This window comes from Phyllostomus hastatus, unplaced genomic scaffold (assembly GCF_019186645.2).
Source record: "Phyllostomus hastatus isolate PE091 unplaced genomic scaffold, TTU_PhHast_1.1 phas_scaffold_78, whole genome shotgun sequence".
Taxonomy (NCBI): domain Eukaryota; kingdom Metazoa; phylum Chordata; class Mammalia; order Chiroptera; family Phyllostomidae; genus Phyllostomus; species Phyllostomus hastatus.
This window is the reverse complement of record NW_025334041.1, coordinates 99,718,745-99,738,691: the sequence shown is the minus strand read 5'-3', so window position 1 is coordinate 99,738,691 and position 19,947 is coordinate 99,718,745. Positions and strand designations below refer to the sequence as shown.

At 36.2% G+C, this 19,947-nt stretch overlaps 1 protein-coding gene and 1 pseudogene across 2 annotated transcripts in view; one reads left to right on the top strand and one right to left on the bottom strand.

Annotated features, from left to right (window-relative positions):
• The window catches only part of ASB3 (ankyrin repeat and SOCS box containing 3), an 88,070-nt gene that overhangs the window by 27,547 nt on the left and 40,576 nt on the right, over positions 1 to 19,947 (bottom strand). For both annotated transcript variants that reach the window (XM_045827494.1, XM_045827493.1), the window contains exons 4-7: positions 10,182 to 10,294; positions 8,900 to 9,035; positions 4,833 to 5,010; positions 2,560 to 2,757 (exon numbers count right to left, since the gene is read on the bottom strand). In XM_045827494.1, coding sequence (XP_045683450.1) covers positions 2,560 to 2,757; positions 4,833 to 5,010; positions 8,900 to 9,035; positions 10,182 to 10,294 — 625 coding nt within the window. The remainder of the gene's footprint in view (positions 1 to 2,559; positions 2,758 to 4,832; positions 5,011 to 8,899; positions 9,036 to 10,181; positions 10,295 to 19,947) is intronic.
• Positions 10,670 to 12,255, top strand: LOC123812123 (annotated as a pseudogene).

The following is a 19,947-nucleotide window of genomic DNA, read 5'->3' as shown; positions in this document are numbered from 1 at the left end:
TTTTAAATAAAAATTACATTAAATTATCCTTGCTTTTTAAATGGGAATTCTAGTTAATTTAATTAATTTAGGTATGATACTGTAGGGCTGCAACTGTCAACCAGTGTCACATGAGAATTTTTAAAGCATGCAATACCTGACTATTTAGTCAGAGGCACTGACCTCTTTTCCCTTAGATTGTCAAATAAAAAAAAAAAATGACAACAGACAAGACAACAACAGCCCGTCTGGTGTGCATGAATAAAAATTATACCTAATATTTTTGTCAGATAGGCAAAAAATAGAGTATGTTTTTGGTATGCTGCAGAATTTTAGTAATTAGTGTATGTGTGCCATGAAATGAAAAAAGTTGAAAATCACTGCTGTAGAGAATCCAAACTTTAAGAGGCACATTTACTGAAAAAAAATTAATAAATTTTTCAATTTTGATTTTTTCCCCAGACACCCAGCTATATTACCCTCTTGATACACCCCCATAAAGTAGTTAACAAATGGCAAAGATGTACAAAAATGAAGCCTATTGCCATGGATCTCAGGCAAATGAAAAGTCAATTAGAAAGACTAGGAGAAGTTATTCTCATGAAACAGGTACCTTGATGTTTTAGCTTTTTCCCTGCAGGCTAACAAATAATATCTTCTAATGATTTCCAAAAAACTGAAAAACTACCTTACTGAGAATACATTTGTCCAATTACAAGTTCCCACATAGAAGCAAACAGCTGATAAGCCCTTCTAAAGCCAACAAACCAGATTTCAATTATGTTCCACAGGGCCACTTCACAGAGCAGAATTTCCAAGAACAGCAAAAAACAAAGGTTGATAGCTCATGTCTGTGACCAAGAACCCCTATATACCACATTGCTGCTTCTTTACTTTTGGTTTTCAAGAGTTTGATTATTGTGAATATGTCTTTCTTTGGTTTCATCTTGTATCAGTTTAGTAAGTTTCCTAAATCTGTAAATTTACATCTTCATTCAGTGTTGGGAAGTTTTTGGACATTATTAATTCACATAATTTTTCTGTGCCAATCTCTTTCTCTTATCCTTCTGAACTTGAACAATATGAATGTCAACCCATTCATATTGTCCCTCAGGTCCTTGAGGCTCTGTTCCTTTTTTGTTCTTTTTGGTTTCCCAATCTTTTTTTTCTGAACTCTGTTCTTCAGTTTGGGTAATTTTATTGGTCTATCTTCAAGTCAACTGATTCTGTCAATTCCACTCTGCTATGGAGCTAATGCAATAAATTTTGCACTTTAGTTATTTTTCAGTCATAAAATTGCTGTTTGATTCCTTTTTTATAGTTTTTATTTCTTGGCTGAAAATTTCTACCTTTCTATTTACTTCAAGTGTGTTTGCCTCATAAAGAATAATTTTAATAGTTACTTTCAACATTTGATATTTCCAACATCTGTTTCATCTCAGGGTTGGCACCTACTAATTGTCTTTTTCTTGAGAGCTGGTCATATTTTAGTGGTTCTTCACATATCAAGTAATTTTAGAATGTATCCCAAACATTGTGAATGTTAATGTTGTACAGACTCTGGGTCCTGTTACAATCCTTTAAAACAGTATCAATTTTTGTTGCTTTATCTATTTGAATAGGCATATAACCTAGTTAGGTTCACATTGTAACTATTTTTTTAGGAACTGCTTAATTTCCATCAACTTTACTTCCATTTTGTTTACAAGTTTGTGGAAGAACAGCTTAAGGCCACTCAGTGGTTATCCCTACAACATAGTCAATGCCTTATTTGATACAGTCATTTTCAATTTTTCCTCCCAGCTTTATTGGGGGTATATTTGACAAATAAGACTGAACAGATATTTAAAGTGTACAAAATGATGATCCCATAAATGTATACATTGTAAAAAAAATTCCCTCCATTGAATTTACTTCTTTAGGGAGGGGGAAAAGAACTTGAGTTCTACTCTCTTAAGCAAATGTCAGTTATACAATACAGTGTTATCAACTATAGGTCACCATGTTACACTCAGACCCTCAGACCTTGTTCATCATACAACTGGAAGTTTGTTTTAATTCTAAAATTGTTTTGGAGACAAAGGATAACAGAGAATTCCTGAATTTATTTAATATAATTTAAAAAAATATTATAAAAAAATTTAATTATAATTTAAAAGTGCTACACTAAAAAATATAATCCATCCCTGGCTAGTGTGGTTTACTGGATTGAATGCTGGCCAGCAAACCGAAAGGTCACCAGTTCAATTCTCAGCCAGGACACATGCCTGGGTTGCAGGCCAGGTCCCCAGTTTGAAGTGAAAGATTGATGTTTCTCTCCCTCTCTTTCTCCTCCCCCTCTCTCTTATTTATTTCCCAGATCCAAAGAGCAGAGGGAAAAAAATTTAACATTATCACCTCATTTTTACTGTACTTGGACTGAACAAGGTACATCATAGAGGGTTTTTTCTGTTTGTTTTTTGTTTTTAAGGTAACAGTTTAGCACTAAAAGATACTAAGCTTCATCATAAAAGAAAGTCAAGAGTTAGAAATACATCTCCATATAGAAAAAAAGAATAAAAATATAGCAAATGTACATACTCTTTTTGGAAAGCCATACACAGCGGAGAACTAAATCCAAAGACGAGGCACATCTGGGCATCTGGGCTGTAGCCGTGCCGGAGTAACATTTCCAAACAGTCTTCGTGTCCTCCAAACACTGCTGAGTAGACAGGGCTCACTTTGTCTAGCCCAGTGTCACAGACCCGGCTAGTAAGCGGTATTAGCAAGTCCAAGATTCTGCAAGTACACAAATGTAAAAGCACTTAATGTGTTTATATGCACATATGTATAGGCAACATTTCTATAGCATACATTTAAAGTCACCTATTGATATACACATAATCAAAGTCTGTCTTCAGCATATCTTCTACGTATATTAAATTATTACAGGCTATATACTCCAAAATGTTACACTTATTATTGTTGCTCAATACAAAGATCTTTAAATTGATTTGAAACAGAACAGTGTTCTTATAAGTAAATAGGTAACAGGATGTTCTTTCTTATTTTTTCAGTAATTATTTACCTTACCATCATGATCCTACTCCCCAAAATTCACATTTTACGTTAGATTATTTTAGGATCTAATCAATTATTTCAAGCTTCATTGTAGTAAATATAAACTTGTATCAAGAAATAAGTTATTTTCCTTCTTAAAGTACAAACTAAAGTTTTATTTTTCTAATTAATAAGAATTTCTTTTAAATAGTGAGTAACATAAAATCAACAGTATTTTCATCAGGAAGAAATAAGAATTTCTGCTCAAATATTCTATTCTCTGAAAAAGAATATGAGCTCTTTAAACATTGAGGGAGATTTATAGAAAAACTGACTGATAAGCAGAAAAAGTTCTTAAGAAAATCATTAGAACAGAAGTCCTTCCATTATTTGTAAGCTTGCCTCCAGCAGTCAGCTGCAGAGAAAGGATTAGTCTACTTTCCCAAAATTAAAAATAAAACTAGAGATAATGAAAGCCAGGAAATTCTCCTTCTTTCTGGAAAAAGTATGTTCTTTCTCTGATACTTTTCCTTATTTAAGGTAGGCCTAAGATGGTAATAGCATTAAAGGAGAGCTTACTTCCTTTAGAGCTCTTACAGAGCTTACCTTAGAAGTAGTCTATGGAAGAAATCATCAGAGACAAACAGAATTCTCAAAATTGAGAGTGAATGAGGACAAATTCCCAAGAGGGTTTTGGCATCAATTTAAAGCTCAGATTCAAAGATCTGAGCTTTATGTTGTATGCTTATACCTAAGATTTATGTTTAAATAAACAACTGAAAATTAAGAAAAATACCAAATTTTAAAACCCAAATATTGTGTTAAAATGAAGAATTTGTTTAAACATCTTAAACGTGTTTAATTTTTTTAATGAGTCAGAGAAATACTCTTCTAGGAGGCACAAACATGCTTACAAGTATCTTTAAGCAAACAGTAAAATACCATGCCACCTAGTGTCATAATAACCAAATTGCAGAATTGGCTTTCCTACTAAACAAACTCTAATGACAATTTCACTGTAATTTTTTAATTAAATAAAACTAACAATAGCTATAAAGTTATTATTGTAGAATTGTAACTCAAAAGACTTTAATCATATATTTTAAAAACCCATTCATTGCCAATTTATGATAAGATAAACCACTGTATTCTCACAGGTATAACCAGATTATTAGCTTCCAAGATTCCTGGAACCCCCAATTTCAAGGGTTTCCAACCACCTTTTCTCTCTCTCTCTCTCTCTCTCTCTCTCTCTCTCTCTCTCTCTCAATACCAAAAGTTTCATGAGAACTTCTGGCTAGGGAGAAAGAATAATATGAGCAGGGAAAAGTACTGGTTTGGACTTGAGAGTAGATAAACAGAAGTCTAATCAAAGGGTTCAAAATGGAAAACCTACACAGACCACACAAAAGACTGACTCCAACAGGGGGCACAACTTAAAAGCTTTCTGGGATCAGAGAAGTAAGGTAAATAAGTAAGAAGACCATCAGACAGCTAACTAAAGATGCCTGGGATAAAATTGGAGAATAGCATGAGTATGGCCATAGCTTGAGAAGTCAGGGGGGAAGACTTAACATCCTGAGAAAGCCCCTGAGCTTGTCCCATTTCCAGCCACAGTGCCTGCCCTACATTGGACAAGTGCATGACTAAGAGCATGGGAGACAGAGGTTGGGGTGGATCTAGTCACTCAGCAGTTTGGTAGAGAAGGGGATACCGAGGATTTTGTCTGGAGGTAATAGGTCTGGCCCAGAAGACTTACTCCTTATTATCTTTCAATTTTGAAACTATTTTTATTTTCCATTTTTAACACTTACTCTGTGTGGCCCATCTGTGCAGCTGCATGAATAGGTAACTGCCAATTGTCCTCATTACAGTAGAGATTAGGATCTGCCCCACTGGACAGCAAAAGCTCCACACATTCGGTGTGGCCCTCTTGGGCCGCAATGAACAAGGGAGTAGCTTTGTCCAAGGCCTGACAATTGACGTTTGCACCTAATACAAAATAAAACATTTAACAGATGATCCTCATTTATGGGGTTAAAAAAACATAATAATGAACACAAATTTCAAAGCAGCTTCCTTAAAAGAGTTTCATAGTACAGATGACCCTTGAACAATACAGGTTTGAACTTCAGGGATCCAATTATATGTGTACTTTTTTCCATCTTGTAAACAGATGATGTGAAGTTAATAAATACAATTTATTATCAATAAATACACAGCATGGTCAATGTATTCTCTCTTTCCATTTTCTTAATAACATTTCTTTTCTCTAGCTTAGTTTATTGTAAGAATACAGTGTATAATACATAAAACAAAAAAAGTGTTAATTGGCCATTCACGTTATCAGTAAGGCTGTCGGCCAAGAGTAGGCTCTCAGTAGTTAAGTTGTGCAGGAGTCAAAGTTTTATGCAGGTTTCAGCTGTGTGTGGAGAGGGTGGTGTTAGAGCCCCAATCCCCACATTGTTCAAGGGTCAACTGTGCAATAGTTTCCTCTCCTCAGTGGATATTGTGGTATAAACACCCTGAGTTACCTAACTTGTTGGTAATCATTTAAATTGTTTTTGCTTTTTTTATTGGCAAGAAAAAATGAGTTATTAATAATTTAGAATTCATTTTTGTTAAAACAAAAGTCTTAGTCAATGAAGGATTCATTTCATTCTAACCCCTCATTCAAAAAACACTCTGTGGCTCCAATAAATAATCGTTTAAAAAGGTAAAAAGCAAACCGTTAAATATGGATAATCTTTCTGATAATTACTGACAAACGTAAGAAAAAAAACTAAATTATGAACCTTTGTAGATGCCACTAATCAATTCAGGCTAAGTTTTATGAAAAAAAAAATCCAGAAGATATGACATACACAGGGGCTTATGCCTTAAAACTCATACTAACTACACTCAAATTAATTACTACATTCTTTTCTTCACGGCCAATGCATGACAGAGCCTATAATAAAAGGAAAAAAGTTTAGTTAAGTGGATTCTGAGCTGAATTTTTAAAAACACAAATCTAATCAATTAATTAGGTACCAGATACAAGTATACATAAAGATACAAAGTTGAAAGTGACCTCAATATTTGTAAAGGTTTGAAAATAATCGAAAGACTTCCCCAAACTTTTCTAACTGACAATCAATGTGTTAAATATGCTAACTGTGATGTTATTACACAATAGGGAGAATTTTTAAATTTCTGGAGTATATCTCGGTGGTAAAATCATCATTATCAAAGGGGAAAAACTATTTTTTATTTAAGAGGATGTTCCATAAATACAGCTTTAATAAACCAAAGCCGTGAGATGGGTAAAAACTATGCAAAACATGAATGAGTTTATGGACCCACTTAAATAAGTCAGCTTTCCAACTGGACATTGAAGATATCTAGACAAGTAGAATTTTAATACAAGGTGGATGCCTCACCTACTATCAGCCTCAGAAAAAAGCAGACACTATTACTGAGGAAATACTAAGTCAAGAAAAAAGCCTATTTAACATTTTTTTTCAAGCAACGTTTCATTTTGATTGACAATTTCAAAGTATCAGAGTATGGAGAATAAGAAATCCAGTCCCTGTAAGACTACAGGTGAAAAAATTAGAAAAGAATGACATTCACTGAAAGTAATGTCATTTTAAGGGGTTAGAAACATAAATAATCACATTATAAACACACCTATATACTTTTTTTCAACTTGCTGTTCATAATTATTAAGAGAGGAGAGAAAGAAAAAGAAAAAAAAAGGACAAAGCAAAACAACAGGTGCTGAACATCCCAAGAGACAGGCTTGTCATAAGGAAAGTCATTAAGGTGCAGTCTAACCTATTTTATTCTAAATATTAGTTATATGCTAATAATTGCAATTTATGGGACTGGAAGCTTTAAAATGAATTAGGACAATCCTCAGGAAGGCACAATGTAAGAGAAGGAGGATGAGAGTTGGAAGGCTTGGGTCCAAGTCCTGATTCCGCCAAGAGATATTTTTCAGATCTTGGCAAGACACTTAAACACTCAGGACCTGGGATTCTTAATATAAAAACACATGTCTAAATAAATTATTTTGGAGATTCCTCTCAACAAAAGACTTACAGACTCATGTTTGTAACAGATATCTTAATTTGGAATGACTGTTTCTTTCACTTCCTACTTCAACTTGAGTACTTGAATGTTTGTAAAGAGAAATTAGAAATAAGAAAATATGCGCCCTGCTGTGTAAATACTCTCTTTTATATATTTGGAAGTAATTTATTAGAAGCCTAGGTATTACAGGAAGTATATGAAAAGGATAGATATTTAAAAATTTTATATTGAATGTAATCTAAAAAAATTTTTTTAATTTGTCTGATGGCAAACCTGGTGTATTTCCCTTCTGATCTTCACTATCCATGCTTGGTCAGGTTAGCACTCATATGGGGCATACAAGGTGTTTGGAGAAATTTTAAAGCCCTTACATAACATATGCTTCTGGTCACAAATGTCATACAGAGTTAAGAAAGCCACCACAATACCATCTTCTCTGACAATGCTGAATGTATAATGGTTGTCATCGCGAAATCTTTAGTAGGTTTATGTTACTATTAACATAAAAAAGTATAAACATTCTTTGAAATAAACCCATGTAAATAATCATGCAATTGATCAAAACATAGAACTCAAAGACTTAATATAAAAAATAGCTATCTAATAAACTTAATCAATCCTAAAATAGTCTTCTACCCTAGAAAGTTGGAACTGCTCAGGTTCCTCTAAGAAAAGACAGCCTCATCATTCAGCTTCCAATAAACCTGCTTTAGTGATAGATCATTATTTTTCTCTCTTCAGATAAATTAGTAGCTGTGTTGGGAACCGCCCTGACTGGTATCAGAGGCTGAAACCCCCGCCTAGCTAAGGCTAAGGGAACGCCGTTGGAACTGTAAGCCAGCAAGGAGACAAAAGCTTATCTTCCTGGCAGGAATGCTGCTTCTGCTGCTTTATTCATGACTGAACCCCCAAAAGCTTGGTCGGTTAGCCAAAGACAGGTAAGATTCCCCACGGGGGAAACGACCTAAGCCAGGCACGATCACTTTGGGAGGCCCCCCCCAAAAGAAGGACTTGGGGGGGCTGCAGCAAAAGGGGGTGATGGACCCTCGCTCCTTGGCTTTGACATAGCCTGAGTTCTCAGCGTCTGGGAGAAAATCTCCTTGTCTCCTAGTTGCCTTAGTTCCCTTGCTCCACCTAAGCCTGAAACAATGACAGGGTGGTGCAGCTCGGTACTGAGAAGTGCAGATTCCCTGGGTGATCAGGCCTAAGAAAGAACATGTAAATTACTGTGAAACCTTCTTTGTTTAGAATGCTCTCAGTTGAATGAGAAGGGTCCAAGGAGGAAGTTAGTTTGTTCCTCAGTCTTACAGCTCTTTGACCCCAACTCAATAGACCGGCAGAGTTCTTTGTTTTCTATAGTTCCTTACTTCCCCTAATGAGTACTGTACTTTACCTGAATTATTATGCAAAATGAGCCTAATAAAAACAGGTATGGACGGTAAATCAGCGCGCTCCCCACTGGGGGGGGTGGCCATTTCGCCCCTACTTCCCCACAGAAACTAGTCTGTCTCTGTGCATGTGGTGTTTTTTCTCACGTGTTTATCATCGAGCCATCCACAGCGTTCCGTGGTCACTGCTGGCCGGTGACCCACGCGCAACATAGCTGTACATTGCATTATGTTAGTAATAGACACTTAGTAACCAGACTTATAAATCAACTTGTATGTAGTCTTATTTACCACCAACATAAAAACCATAAATTTCACAACCTGATATACATCTGGCCAAGAACTCTTCTTCCTAGGAAGACACACAGTTAACACTCACAATCCTAACAGTGCAAAGGCGAATGGATTAATCTTACCCGAGGAAATAAGTATGCTCAAACTTTCTAGCTTGCCATACTGAGCAGCCACAAATAAAGGTGTGATTCCGAAGTCATCCTGGCATTCCTTGTTTGCTCCTCTTTTAAGGAGCAATTTTATGATTTCAGCATTTTCCTGAAGCACAGATTCATATTTTAAATAAGAGAAAACAAAGAAAATAGAAGGTACCTCTTTTCTTATTGTTTTGTTTTGGTTTTTTGTTTTTTGATCCTCACTAAAGGAAAAACCTTTTTCACAAAGTTGGATGGGAAGGAAGTATTGGGTTGGCCAAAAAGTCTGTTATGTTTTTTTCCATACCATGGCTCTAGTAGCACTTGGCTGTCTTTAACTTCATTTGAAACAATTTTGTTAGATTGTATTGTGACAGCTGTCATATCAGCATGCACTTAAAAAGCTTTTCAAAATTGGTGAATGTTTTGCAGCTACTTTAATATTGAAGATGGAAGAAAATACACAAGATTTTCAGTGTATTGTACTTCATTAGTTCAAGAAAGGTAAAAACACAACTGAAACGCAAAAAAAAAGATTTGTACAATATATGAAGGTGCTGTGACTGAATGAGTATCAAAAGTGATTTGAGAAGTTTTTTGGTACTATTCACATTTTCACCAAATAATTTTTTGCTGTGGGGCTGTCTTATGCATTGAAAGATGTTTAGCAGCACCCCTGGCCTCAATCCTCTAGAAGCCATAGCAGGAGATAGCTGACATACTCAAAATATCCAAATCAATAAAGTTATTGGTGAAAATGAATAAAGTGTCTTTTATTTTATGGGAAAAACTAAACAGACTTTTTGGCCAACCCAAAATTATTCAGATTATTCAGATTATTCCACACCTTTAGCAAGCCCATTAAGCAAATAGATAAATACTGATTTCTAGGAAATATAATCCTTATAACATCCTATAAAATTAGCTTGCTAGCCCAAGCACTAAGGAGTTATCATAGTTTCTAAGCACACTGCTATACTTAAAATAAGCCATTGCTCCTTATCAGTTTATATCCCAACTATTCTGATGGTCTCTTAACTATGCTATCAACATCTGAAAAACTTAGATAATCCCTGTCCCAAAGCTGCTGAAACTACTAGAACAGTTGGCTTATTCAGAGTGATCATTAGCATTTAGACTGCCTTTTCTGCACTATACTAACCATCATAAATCACAGGCAAGTAGGAAGCAAAAACTGTATAGAACTGTCATTTTAAAAGGGTAAAGCACACAATTTACAGGAAGATGAAATAATAAATTCAGAAGTTACCTGAAAAGTAGCCTGGTGCAAGGCATTCCATCCACACAAAGAATGGGACCCATTAACATTTGCTCCATGTCGAAGCAACAGCCTTAACACATCTATCCGTCCATTCTCAACAGCTGCAACATAGCAGTCAAAAAAATTGTCAGTAGAAAGACATGTTTGTAGGACTAGACATTTTGGTGATGTTCTCATCATTTACTCACCTTGCAACTCACAATGCTGTGATCATTCCTATCAACAAATCAAAACACACATGCCCTGTGCAACACCGAAACATTTAACACAATTTTCTTAGCCCAAACCCATTAATATATACATCCTCTTTGTACACATAAAGATTATTTACAATTGTGTTTTAAAAGATAAAGAGGGGAAACAAAAACAAAAAGCAAACATTTGTTCTCTCTGATAATGGAGACAATACGTTTCTATTTTGTTAAAAATGCAGTTGAGAGGAGAATGGGGCGAACAGGTTAGAAGAGAATCTCAAAATGATTGAAAGGTTTCCTATCATTATTACTTGATCAAAAATGACAACAGTCACTGGCAACTGAAAGAGAAATAACTGCAAGTTCTGTACCTTAGGTATTTTTTTGCCATACACAGCAATCATTGTTAAAAATAAAAATACAGCTTTTTCACATCAGGTCTGCTGCCAGAACATGTATTGTGAAAACCGCCACTAAATCAGAGCCAAAATTGGAAAGGAGAAGGCTCACATCCACACTGTGGTCACTAGACACACAAGATTCTGGAGAGTCCATCACTGCTGAACATCTGATCTACAAATGTGGTGGGATCGACAAACTAACCTTCGAAAAAACTGAGAAGGAGGCTGCTGAGATAGGGAAGAGCTCCTTCAAGTATGCCTGGGTCTTGGGTAAACTGAGAGCTGAATGTGAGCATGGAATCACCACCGGTATCTCCCTGTGGAAATTCAAGACCAGCAAGTACTGTGTGACCATTGTGGATGCCCCAGGACACAGAGACTTAATCAAAAACATGATGACAAGCACATCTCAGGCTGACTGTGCTGTCCTGATTGTTACTGCTGGTGTTGGTGAATTTGAAGCAGGGATCTCCAAGAATGGGCAGACCCATGAGCATGCCCTTCTGGCTTACACACTGGGTATGAAATAGCTGATTGTTGGTGTTAGCTAAACGGATTCCCCTGAGCTGTCCAATGGCCAGAAGGGGAAACTATTAAATAAGTCAGCACCTACATTAAGAAAATTAGCTACAACCCTGACACGGTAGCACTTATGCCAATTCCTAGTTGGAATGCCGGCAACGTGCTGAAACCAAATGCGAATATACCTTGGCTCAAGGGATGGAAAGTCATCCATAAAGATAGCAATGCCCATGGAAACACGCTGCTTAAAGCTCTGATTGCATCCTGCCACCAACTTGTCCAACTGACAAGCTCCTGCATCTACCCCTCCAGGATGTCTACAAAATCAGTGATATTATTACTGTCCCTGTGGGCTGAGTGGAGATTGGTGTTCTCAAACCTGGCATGATGGTCACTTTTGCTCCCCTCAGCGTTACAACTGAAGTAAAGTCTGTTGAAATGCACCATGAAGCTTTGGGCGAGGCTATACCTGGAGACAATGCAAGCTTTAATGTCAAGAACATGTCTGTCAAAGATGTTCATTGTGGCAATGTGGCTTGTGAGAGCAAAAATGACCCACCAATGGAAGCAGCTGGTTTCACAGCTCAGGTGATTATCCTGAACCATCCAGGCCAAATCAGTGCAGGATATGCACCTATTCTAGAGTGTCACACAGCTCACGTTGCTTGCAAATTTGCTAAGATGAAGGAAAAGATTCATCATTGTTCCAGGAAAAAGCTGGAAGATGGCCCAAAGTTTTTGAGATCTGGTGATGCTGCTATCGTTGATATGGTTCCCGGGAAACTGATGTGTGTTGAGAGCTTCTCTGACTATCCTTCTCTGGTCTGCTTTGCTGTCTGTGACAGGAGACATTTGCTGTTGGTGTCATCAAAAGCAGTGGACAAGAAGGCAGCTGGAACTAATAAAGTCACTAAGTCTGCCCAGAAAGCTGAGAAGGCTAAATGAATATTATCCTCCACACCTGCCACCCCAGTCTTAATCAGTGATGGGAGAATGATCTCAGAATGTTTGTCTCAATTGGCCATTTAAGTTTAATAGTAAAAGACTGGTAAATGATTACAATGCATCATAAAACCTTCAAGAAAAGAGAATGTTTTGTGGACCATTTACTTTTGTGTATATGTGGCAGTTTTTTAAATTATTAGTTTTTAAAATCAGTACTTTTTAATGGAAACAAGTTGACCAATAATCTGTCACAGAATATTGAGACCTATTAAAACAAAATTTAATTTTGTTTTGAGGAAATTTTGAGGAAAAAAACAGTAAAACTTTGCTTATTTGAACTAAAAGGGCACTGAAGATAAACTAAAGAGTGTTGCTAAAGAAATGCATTTAACTTAACTATAGTAACTAAACCTAAAGATTCCCACTTTGGAAAACAATAGGGAGGTTCCTCCAAAAATTAAGAATAGAGCTACTATATGACCCGACAACCCTCTTCAGGGTATCTACCCCCAAAATTTGAAAATGTTTACTCATAAGGATATATGAGGTCTGTCTGAAAAACGTCCAGCCATTGTTAATACAACAAGAACAATTTGCACAACACTGATGTAACCTGGCAGCCAAGGAGGGTGGGCTGGAACATGCACGGGTGAACAATGACGATTTCACTGTACTAGTCAGTGCGGGGCAGTAGATGCCATTGAGTGAGCATGTGTGCTGTGTAGCTGTTGCATTCAAAATGACTGAGTGAGTAGAGCAACAAATCTACATCAAATTTTGCATTAAACTTGAATATTCCTCTGTGGAAACTATTCAGATGATTCAGAAGGCCACAGCTATGGGCAACTGTGATTGGCAGTTTCATCACAACACCACGCCCAAGCATGCATCATGTCTCATGCAGTTTTTTGGCGAAACATCAAATCACCCAGGTGACTCAGCCCCATTACAACCCAGATCTGGCACTCTGCAACTTCTGGCTTTTCTCAAAACTAAAATCACCTTTGAAAGAAAAGAGATTTCAGACCATGAATGAGATTCAGGAAAATACAACAAGGCAACTGATGGCGATTGGAAGAACTATGTGAGGTTCCAAGGTGCCTACTCTGAATGGTACTGAGGTATCATTGTCCTGTGTACAATGTTTCTTGTATCTTGTATCTTCTTCAACAAATGTTTCTATCTTTCATATTACATGGCTGGATACCTTCTGGACAGACCTCGTATACACTCCTATGTTCACTGCAGCATCATGCACAGTGGCCAAGACACAGAAACAGCCCAATTATTTTTCAGTGGGTGGCTGGATAAAGAGGATATGGTACACACACACAAAGGAATACTACTCAGCCACAAGAAAGGATGAAATACTGCCATTTGCAACAGCATGGATGGATCTTGAGAGTATCACACTTAAGTAAAATAAGATGGAAAAGGACAAGAACCAATAACCAGATGGTCAGGGGAAGAGGGATAATAGGGGAAAGAAGGGCAAGGGTCATCAAAGAACATGTATAAAGGATCCATAGACAAAACCAAAGGGGGGGAGAATTGAAGGTGGGAGCTGGGGTCAAGGGGGAGTGGTGGAGGGAAAATGGAGACAACTGTACATGAACAACCATAAAACATGAAAAAAGTGAAAACACAGAACCATGTGATTTCACTCATATGTAGGATATAAAACAGAAAGCAACAAACAAACAAACTCAGATACAGACAACAGAAGGGTGGTTACGGGGGGGACAGGTAAAGAGGGTAAAGGGGGCAAAAATTTATGGTGATGGAGGGAGACTAGACTGGGTGCTGAGCATACAATGCAATATACAGATGATGTATTATTATTATTATTGAATTACACACTTGAAACTATGTAATGTTACTAATGTCACCCCAATTCTTTCTTTCTTTCTTTCTTTCTTTCTTTCTTTCTTTCTTTTTCTTTCTTTCTATTTTTAAAGATTTTATTTATTTTTAGAGAGGGGAAGGGAGAGAGAAAGAAAGGGAAAGAAACATTAATGTATGGTTGCCTACCATGCATCCCACACTGGGGACCCAGCCCGCAACCCAGGTACATGCCCGGACTGGGAATTGAGCCAGCAACTGCTTGGTTCACAAGTCAGCACTCAGTCTGCTGAGCCACACCAGCCAGGGCCCAATACACTTAATTTAAAAAATAAAATATATCTCTAAAACTAATGGCTCCTAAGCTGCTGGTAAAGTAGGTCCTTCGAAGGATAGTTTGTATTCCTTTAGATACCTAAAAATCATGTGCCTTTTTACTAATTTCACCCAATTACTTTTATTTATATATATACACACATATATGTATATAATTATTGCACATAATTATTGCACATAATATATGCACATAAGTTATATGCACATAATATAATTATGCATAATAATTATATGCATATTATAATGTAATATATGCATAATATAATTATTATGTGCATATAATTTAATGTTAGCACAAGATATGTGCATTCTAATATCATGTACATATAACAGCTTCCAAACCCTACCTAGCGAAGGTGAACATAGGGGTAATACTGTTAAGTTAACAGAACAAACAAGTATGGCTAAACTTTCCAGAATGTTATCTACTACAGAATTTTCTGCTATGAAGGTGCCAGTAATCCTGGAGGAGTTAATGGAAAAAAAAAAAAAACAACAATACAGAAAGAGAGCTTCATAGTACTTAATTAAATAAGTACACACACACACATACACCTATAAGTAAATAAGGTATACTGTGAATGCAGTGTCAGGCTATAGCAATGACTTCTTAGAATTACAAGTTTGGGTAAATAGCAGCATCTATAAAAGAAAGAGAGCAGAGATGTGTATAAAGTCAGATTTCATGTGCTTGATAACAGGAAGGGAAAAACAAATAAGATTTTTCACTTTACTTCAAGCAGACAGTTATTCTACATCTTCTATTGTAGTAAGAAGCAGGAATCAACCACTCAAAAATTAGAAAGGTACTAAACATTTGGACGAATGGTCACACTTGATAAGAAAAATAATAATTAATAATAAGAAAATAAAATACTGTATTTTGCCGTCTATAATGAGCACTTTTTTGCCCAAATTTTTGAGGGAAAAATAAGGATGCTCATAATACATGGGTAGTACTAATTCCGTATCTATATAAATGTTTTTAATTATTTTATTTATGCTTATGCAGTAAGAGTATAACTCTAGAAAGTAATACCAATATCCATATGCAAAATAATACTCTGGAATACAATAATGGGTTTTGTCTCTAAATATAAATAAAGAATTAAAATAAAAAATTAAAACAAAAGATTTTTTTTCCTGAAAGTCTGGGCCAAAAATGTGGGTTACATTATACATGGGAAAATATGGTACTTAAAAGTATGAAATAAGAAATAAATGTACTCATTATTATTAAAAATGGTAACATGCCATTGATATTCTATTAATTTTATATATTGAATTTATACTAAAGCTTATTTTCCCCATAAGAATTGTCAGAAGTTCTTCAATGAAGAATTCTCTTACTCTGGGAGGTTTCAGAAATTTAACCACTATATTTGAGATACTACCACTACAGAAGAAGTTTAATAAATTTTATTTCTAAGTTAACATTCAAGGGCATTTTACTAGGCAAAAACAACAGTTTTCAAGCTGTTATTTTTGTATAATCAATCTAAAGTCAATCTAATTTTGGACAGAGGTCATGATAGAAAAGGGAGAAAATCTGTTTCATATTTAATTCATATATCATTTATCAGTGATTGCTGGCAAAAATTATTCTATAGCCAAACTCAGTTGAAGATTATCAGGTTGTCAGAGGTGATATATGAAGCAGAGTAAAGGTAAGTTTGTTTTTCATAAGTTAGGCTGATCTTATAAAAATGAAAGTTAAAAAAAAAAGGAAAGTTGAAAAAACTTGTTTTGATTATTAAATATACTATAGAACTCAAAGACAAAAGTTGTTTCACTTTTATTATCATAAATACATTAAAATAACTGAATTCTGCATCTCTAGTGAAACCATACATGAGAAGATAAATAACATTTTATAGCTCTTTCTAATTATTTCAAAATAATGCAAATTTAATGGTTAATAATTAGAAAGTGGTTTAATATATTAAAAAGTAGTGGTTTGCCAAAGTGTATTAAGAGCTTACATCTACTGCCAACGCCTCTCCTTTGGAAGAGGCAGATTAACCTCCTTTGTCCTTATGTAACAAGTTACCACTTTGGAGGAACCATACCATGACAATGTGTGTTATGCATCAATAAAAGTTAATTTTAAAAAAATAGATTCAAGCTTCCTATTTGTTGACCATTTAATCTACTAAGAAGTATACTTCTTGAGAAAAGAAACCCTTACATTCCCAGAGTCAACCACAGACAGAAGACGGAAGACAGGCAATAAATAATCATTGACCAGGTGAATGAAGAAAAAAAAAGTCTAAAGAAAAATAAGATTTCTTTCTTTTTAAAAATACATTCCCTCTCCAAACCGAATAGGCTTTGGAATTACACTGCTGGGTATAACACTGTAACTGGTACTAAACTAGCCATCCCACCATAAACTATCGTAAGAGTGGACAAAATATATAGAAACAACTTTTTCTGTCATTAAACAGCAGGCAAAAGACTGATTCCTAAGAGAAGGAAAACACATAAGGTGAGCCCTATGATTGCCTCAGCTCTCTGCCTGGGGATACTTCTTGATTATGATATAGTAAGCTAAAGTCTAAGCAGAGCAAGGTTAAGACTGAGGAAAGAGTGCTTCAAGCAGAGGAAATAGTCCAAGCAGAGCCCAGCAGTCCACTGAGCTAAGGAAACAGGGATTAAAGTTTAAGCAGTTGAAATCTGTGGGGCAAAGCCCCAGAGAAAACAGAATTATGCAGAGGGGAGAGCCCCAGTGTGGAAGTTCTCCAGAAATCCTTGGCTGTGATCTGGGCTGTGCATGTGTAATGCAAGATGGAAGCCTACAAGAGAACTGTAAAGGGCTCAAAACAAAACAGAGATAACCAGAGGTCAAACAGTGCTGAGAGGCAATGGCACTTTTAGAAGTTCTGTCCAGGTCAGAGTAGTGAAACCACAGGACCTCATGAACACCCTGGGCATCCAGCTGCGAGACCCGAAAGGCTGAGCCCTAGGAGTAAGGACCATGTCTGAGAGTAAACCAACTCTAGATCTGCTCTAAGCCTAAAAGATCAGGAAGGAGGCAGAGATTGAGAGGTGTGCCCCACCAAGATAAACAGGCTTGGTAAACACCTTAAGCTCTCCACAGATCTAGTCTAACAAAGCATAAAACCAAACCTAAACAATTTCAAGGTGATAAACCAGTACATAATCTACCTGTTAAGAAAAAAAAAAATCACCCTGGCTGGCATAGCTCAGTGGATTGAGCACGGGCTGCAAACCGAAGAGTTGCAGGTTCAATTCCCAGTCAGGGCACATGCCTGGGTTGCAGGCCATGGCCCCCAGCAACTGTACATTGATGTTTCCCTCTCTCCCTCTTTCTCCCTCCCTTCCCTCTCTAAAAGTAAATAAAATAAAATCTTTTTTAAAAAATCAAGATTTCTCAGATGAACAGAATAGAATTCAAGTCTCTATCATATACTATCTACAATATCCAGTATGTGAGTCAGAAAATAGTCAAAAGAAACTGACCCAAAGATGGTCCATATATTGAATTTAGCAGATTAACTAAAGCGGCTATTACAAATGTGCTTTAAAATTTTAAGGAAAATAGATTCAAAATTTTTATTTCTATTATATATGGTATAAAGACAGGTAAATATAGAGAATCTCCTCAGAGAAATGAAGCTATTTTTTTAAAAGAAAAAATGAAAATTCTAGAGTTGAAAAAAGAACAGAAAATTAGGGGTGGCAGAAGAATCCATAAACTTAAAGACATCAATATAAACCCTCCTATCTAAAGAACTGAGGAAAAAAGTCTGAAGGAAAATATCAACTGTTCAGACCTTGGGACAGCATCAAACAGTCCAACATACATATAATTCAAATTCCAGAAGAAGAGTAAGAATAGGACAGAAAAAAATATACTTAAAGAAATAATGACTGGAATTTTCCAAAATTTGATTCTATAACCAAAAAAAAAAAAAGCCATATTGACTTACAGATCTGAGAAAATCAGCAAACTACACTGGTTATGTTATTGTCATAATTATTGATGAGAAAGGAGAAAAACGGGGAGCAAAAGGGGATTAGACATTGAGTTTAATAAACTGAGAAGCATAAACCTGCTTGCTTCACCAGGAAGCTACAGCTTTACACACTCCAGGGAACCACAGCATTGCACTCCCCCAAGGGAATTAACATTCCTCCCTTCCCCCCTCTGGCACCCGATTGTTGGGGCACTCAGGGAGAGGTGCTGAACCATAGAGGCCTGTCAGTCTAACTAAGGGATGTAAACCCATCTAAAGTCTGTTCAAGTTTAGGAAATTGACTGGTTCCTTTGAAAAAGCACCTGGTGTTTTTGTTTGTAAATCATACCCTGGCCTGTGTGGCTCAGTTACAGCATTGTCCCATGAACAAAGAGTTGAGGGTTCGATTCCTGATCAGGGCACCAACCTAGGTTGTGGATTTCATTCCCAGTTCAGGCACATCTTGGAGGCAACCAATTGATGCTTCTCTCAGGCATCGATATTTCTCTCTCTGAAAGCAATGAAAAAAATTGCTTTCAGGTGAGGATATAAAAAATTGTTTTTAAAAATCTTTATCCTTTGGAGATACATGTACAAATATTTATGTTTTAAATATTTAAATACGATGAATGCAGTTTTCCTTTAAAATAATGAGTGCAGCCCTGGCTGGTGTGGCTCAGTGGATTGAGTGCCAGCCTGTGAACCAAAGGGTCACCAGTTCGATTCCCAGCCAGGGCACATCCCTGGGTTGCAAGCCAGGTTCCCCAGTAGGGTGCGCTCAAGAGGCAACCACACATTGATGTTTCTCTCCCTCTCTTCTCCCTTCCCTTTCCTGCTCTAAAAATAAATAAATAAAATCTTTAAAAGATAAAATAAAATAACGAGTGGAGACATGCGTAGAAGTATAACTGTAATAAGATTGGCCCTGAGTATTAGGTACATGGCAGTTTATTACATTTTCCTCTATACTTTTAAACTGTCCATGAAGCATTAAAAAAAAAAGGCTACCGCCAATTCTGAAGAGAATTTCAAATAAGAATTCCAAAAACACTGAATATCTGAAACCTTCTTAAAGTGTATAAATGCAAATTTTAAAAAACATATCAGAATTAAAATCTAACTGAACACTCTCCTACTTTCTCAACATAGTATTTTAAGGTCACATTTTGTATACTAATTAAAAATGCTTTGAAACCTAAAGAAACAGAGAGAGAGGTGATAAGGAAGTAGATGAACCTACACAGAAAAACAACAGTAATTAGAACAGACTAACCTTCATAGTACTTTGTGCATTTTATAAAACTTATAGTTTGCCTTGAATGCAAGTTATTATACTATCCCCAATTAGACAAGAAGGCCTTGAAAGCAGGAATCAAGGGCAGAACCCTTATGATCACCTAATCAGTAGCAGATGCAAATTCAGCAACAACTTCTACCATCCCACTGACAAGCAGAGCTGATTGGCTAAGCTGGTGGTTTTTTGCTCCCTTGTCTCTCTTTGTGGGACCCATCTAGTATTGCATGCTAGGACATA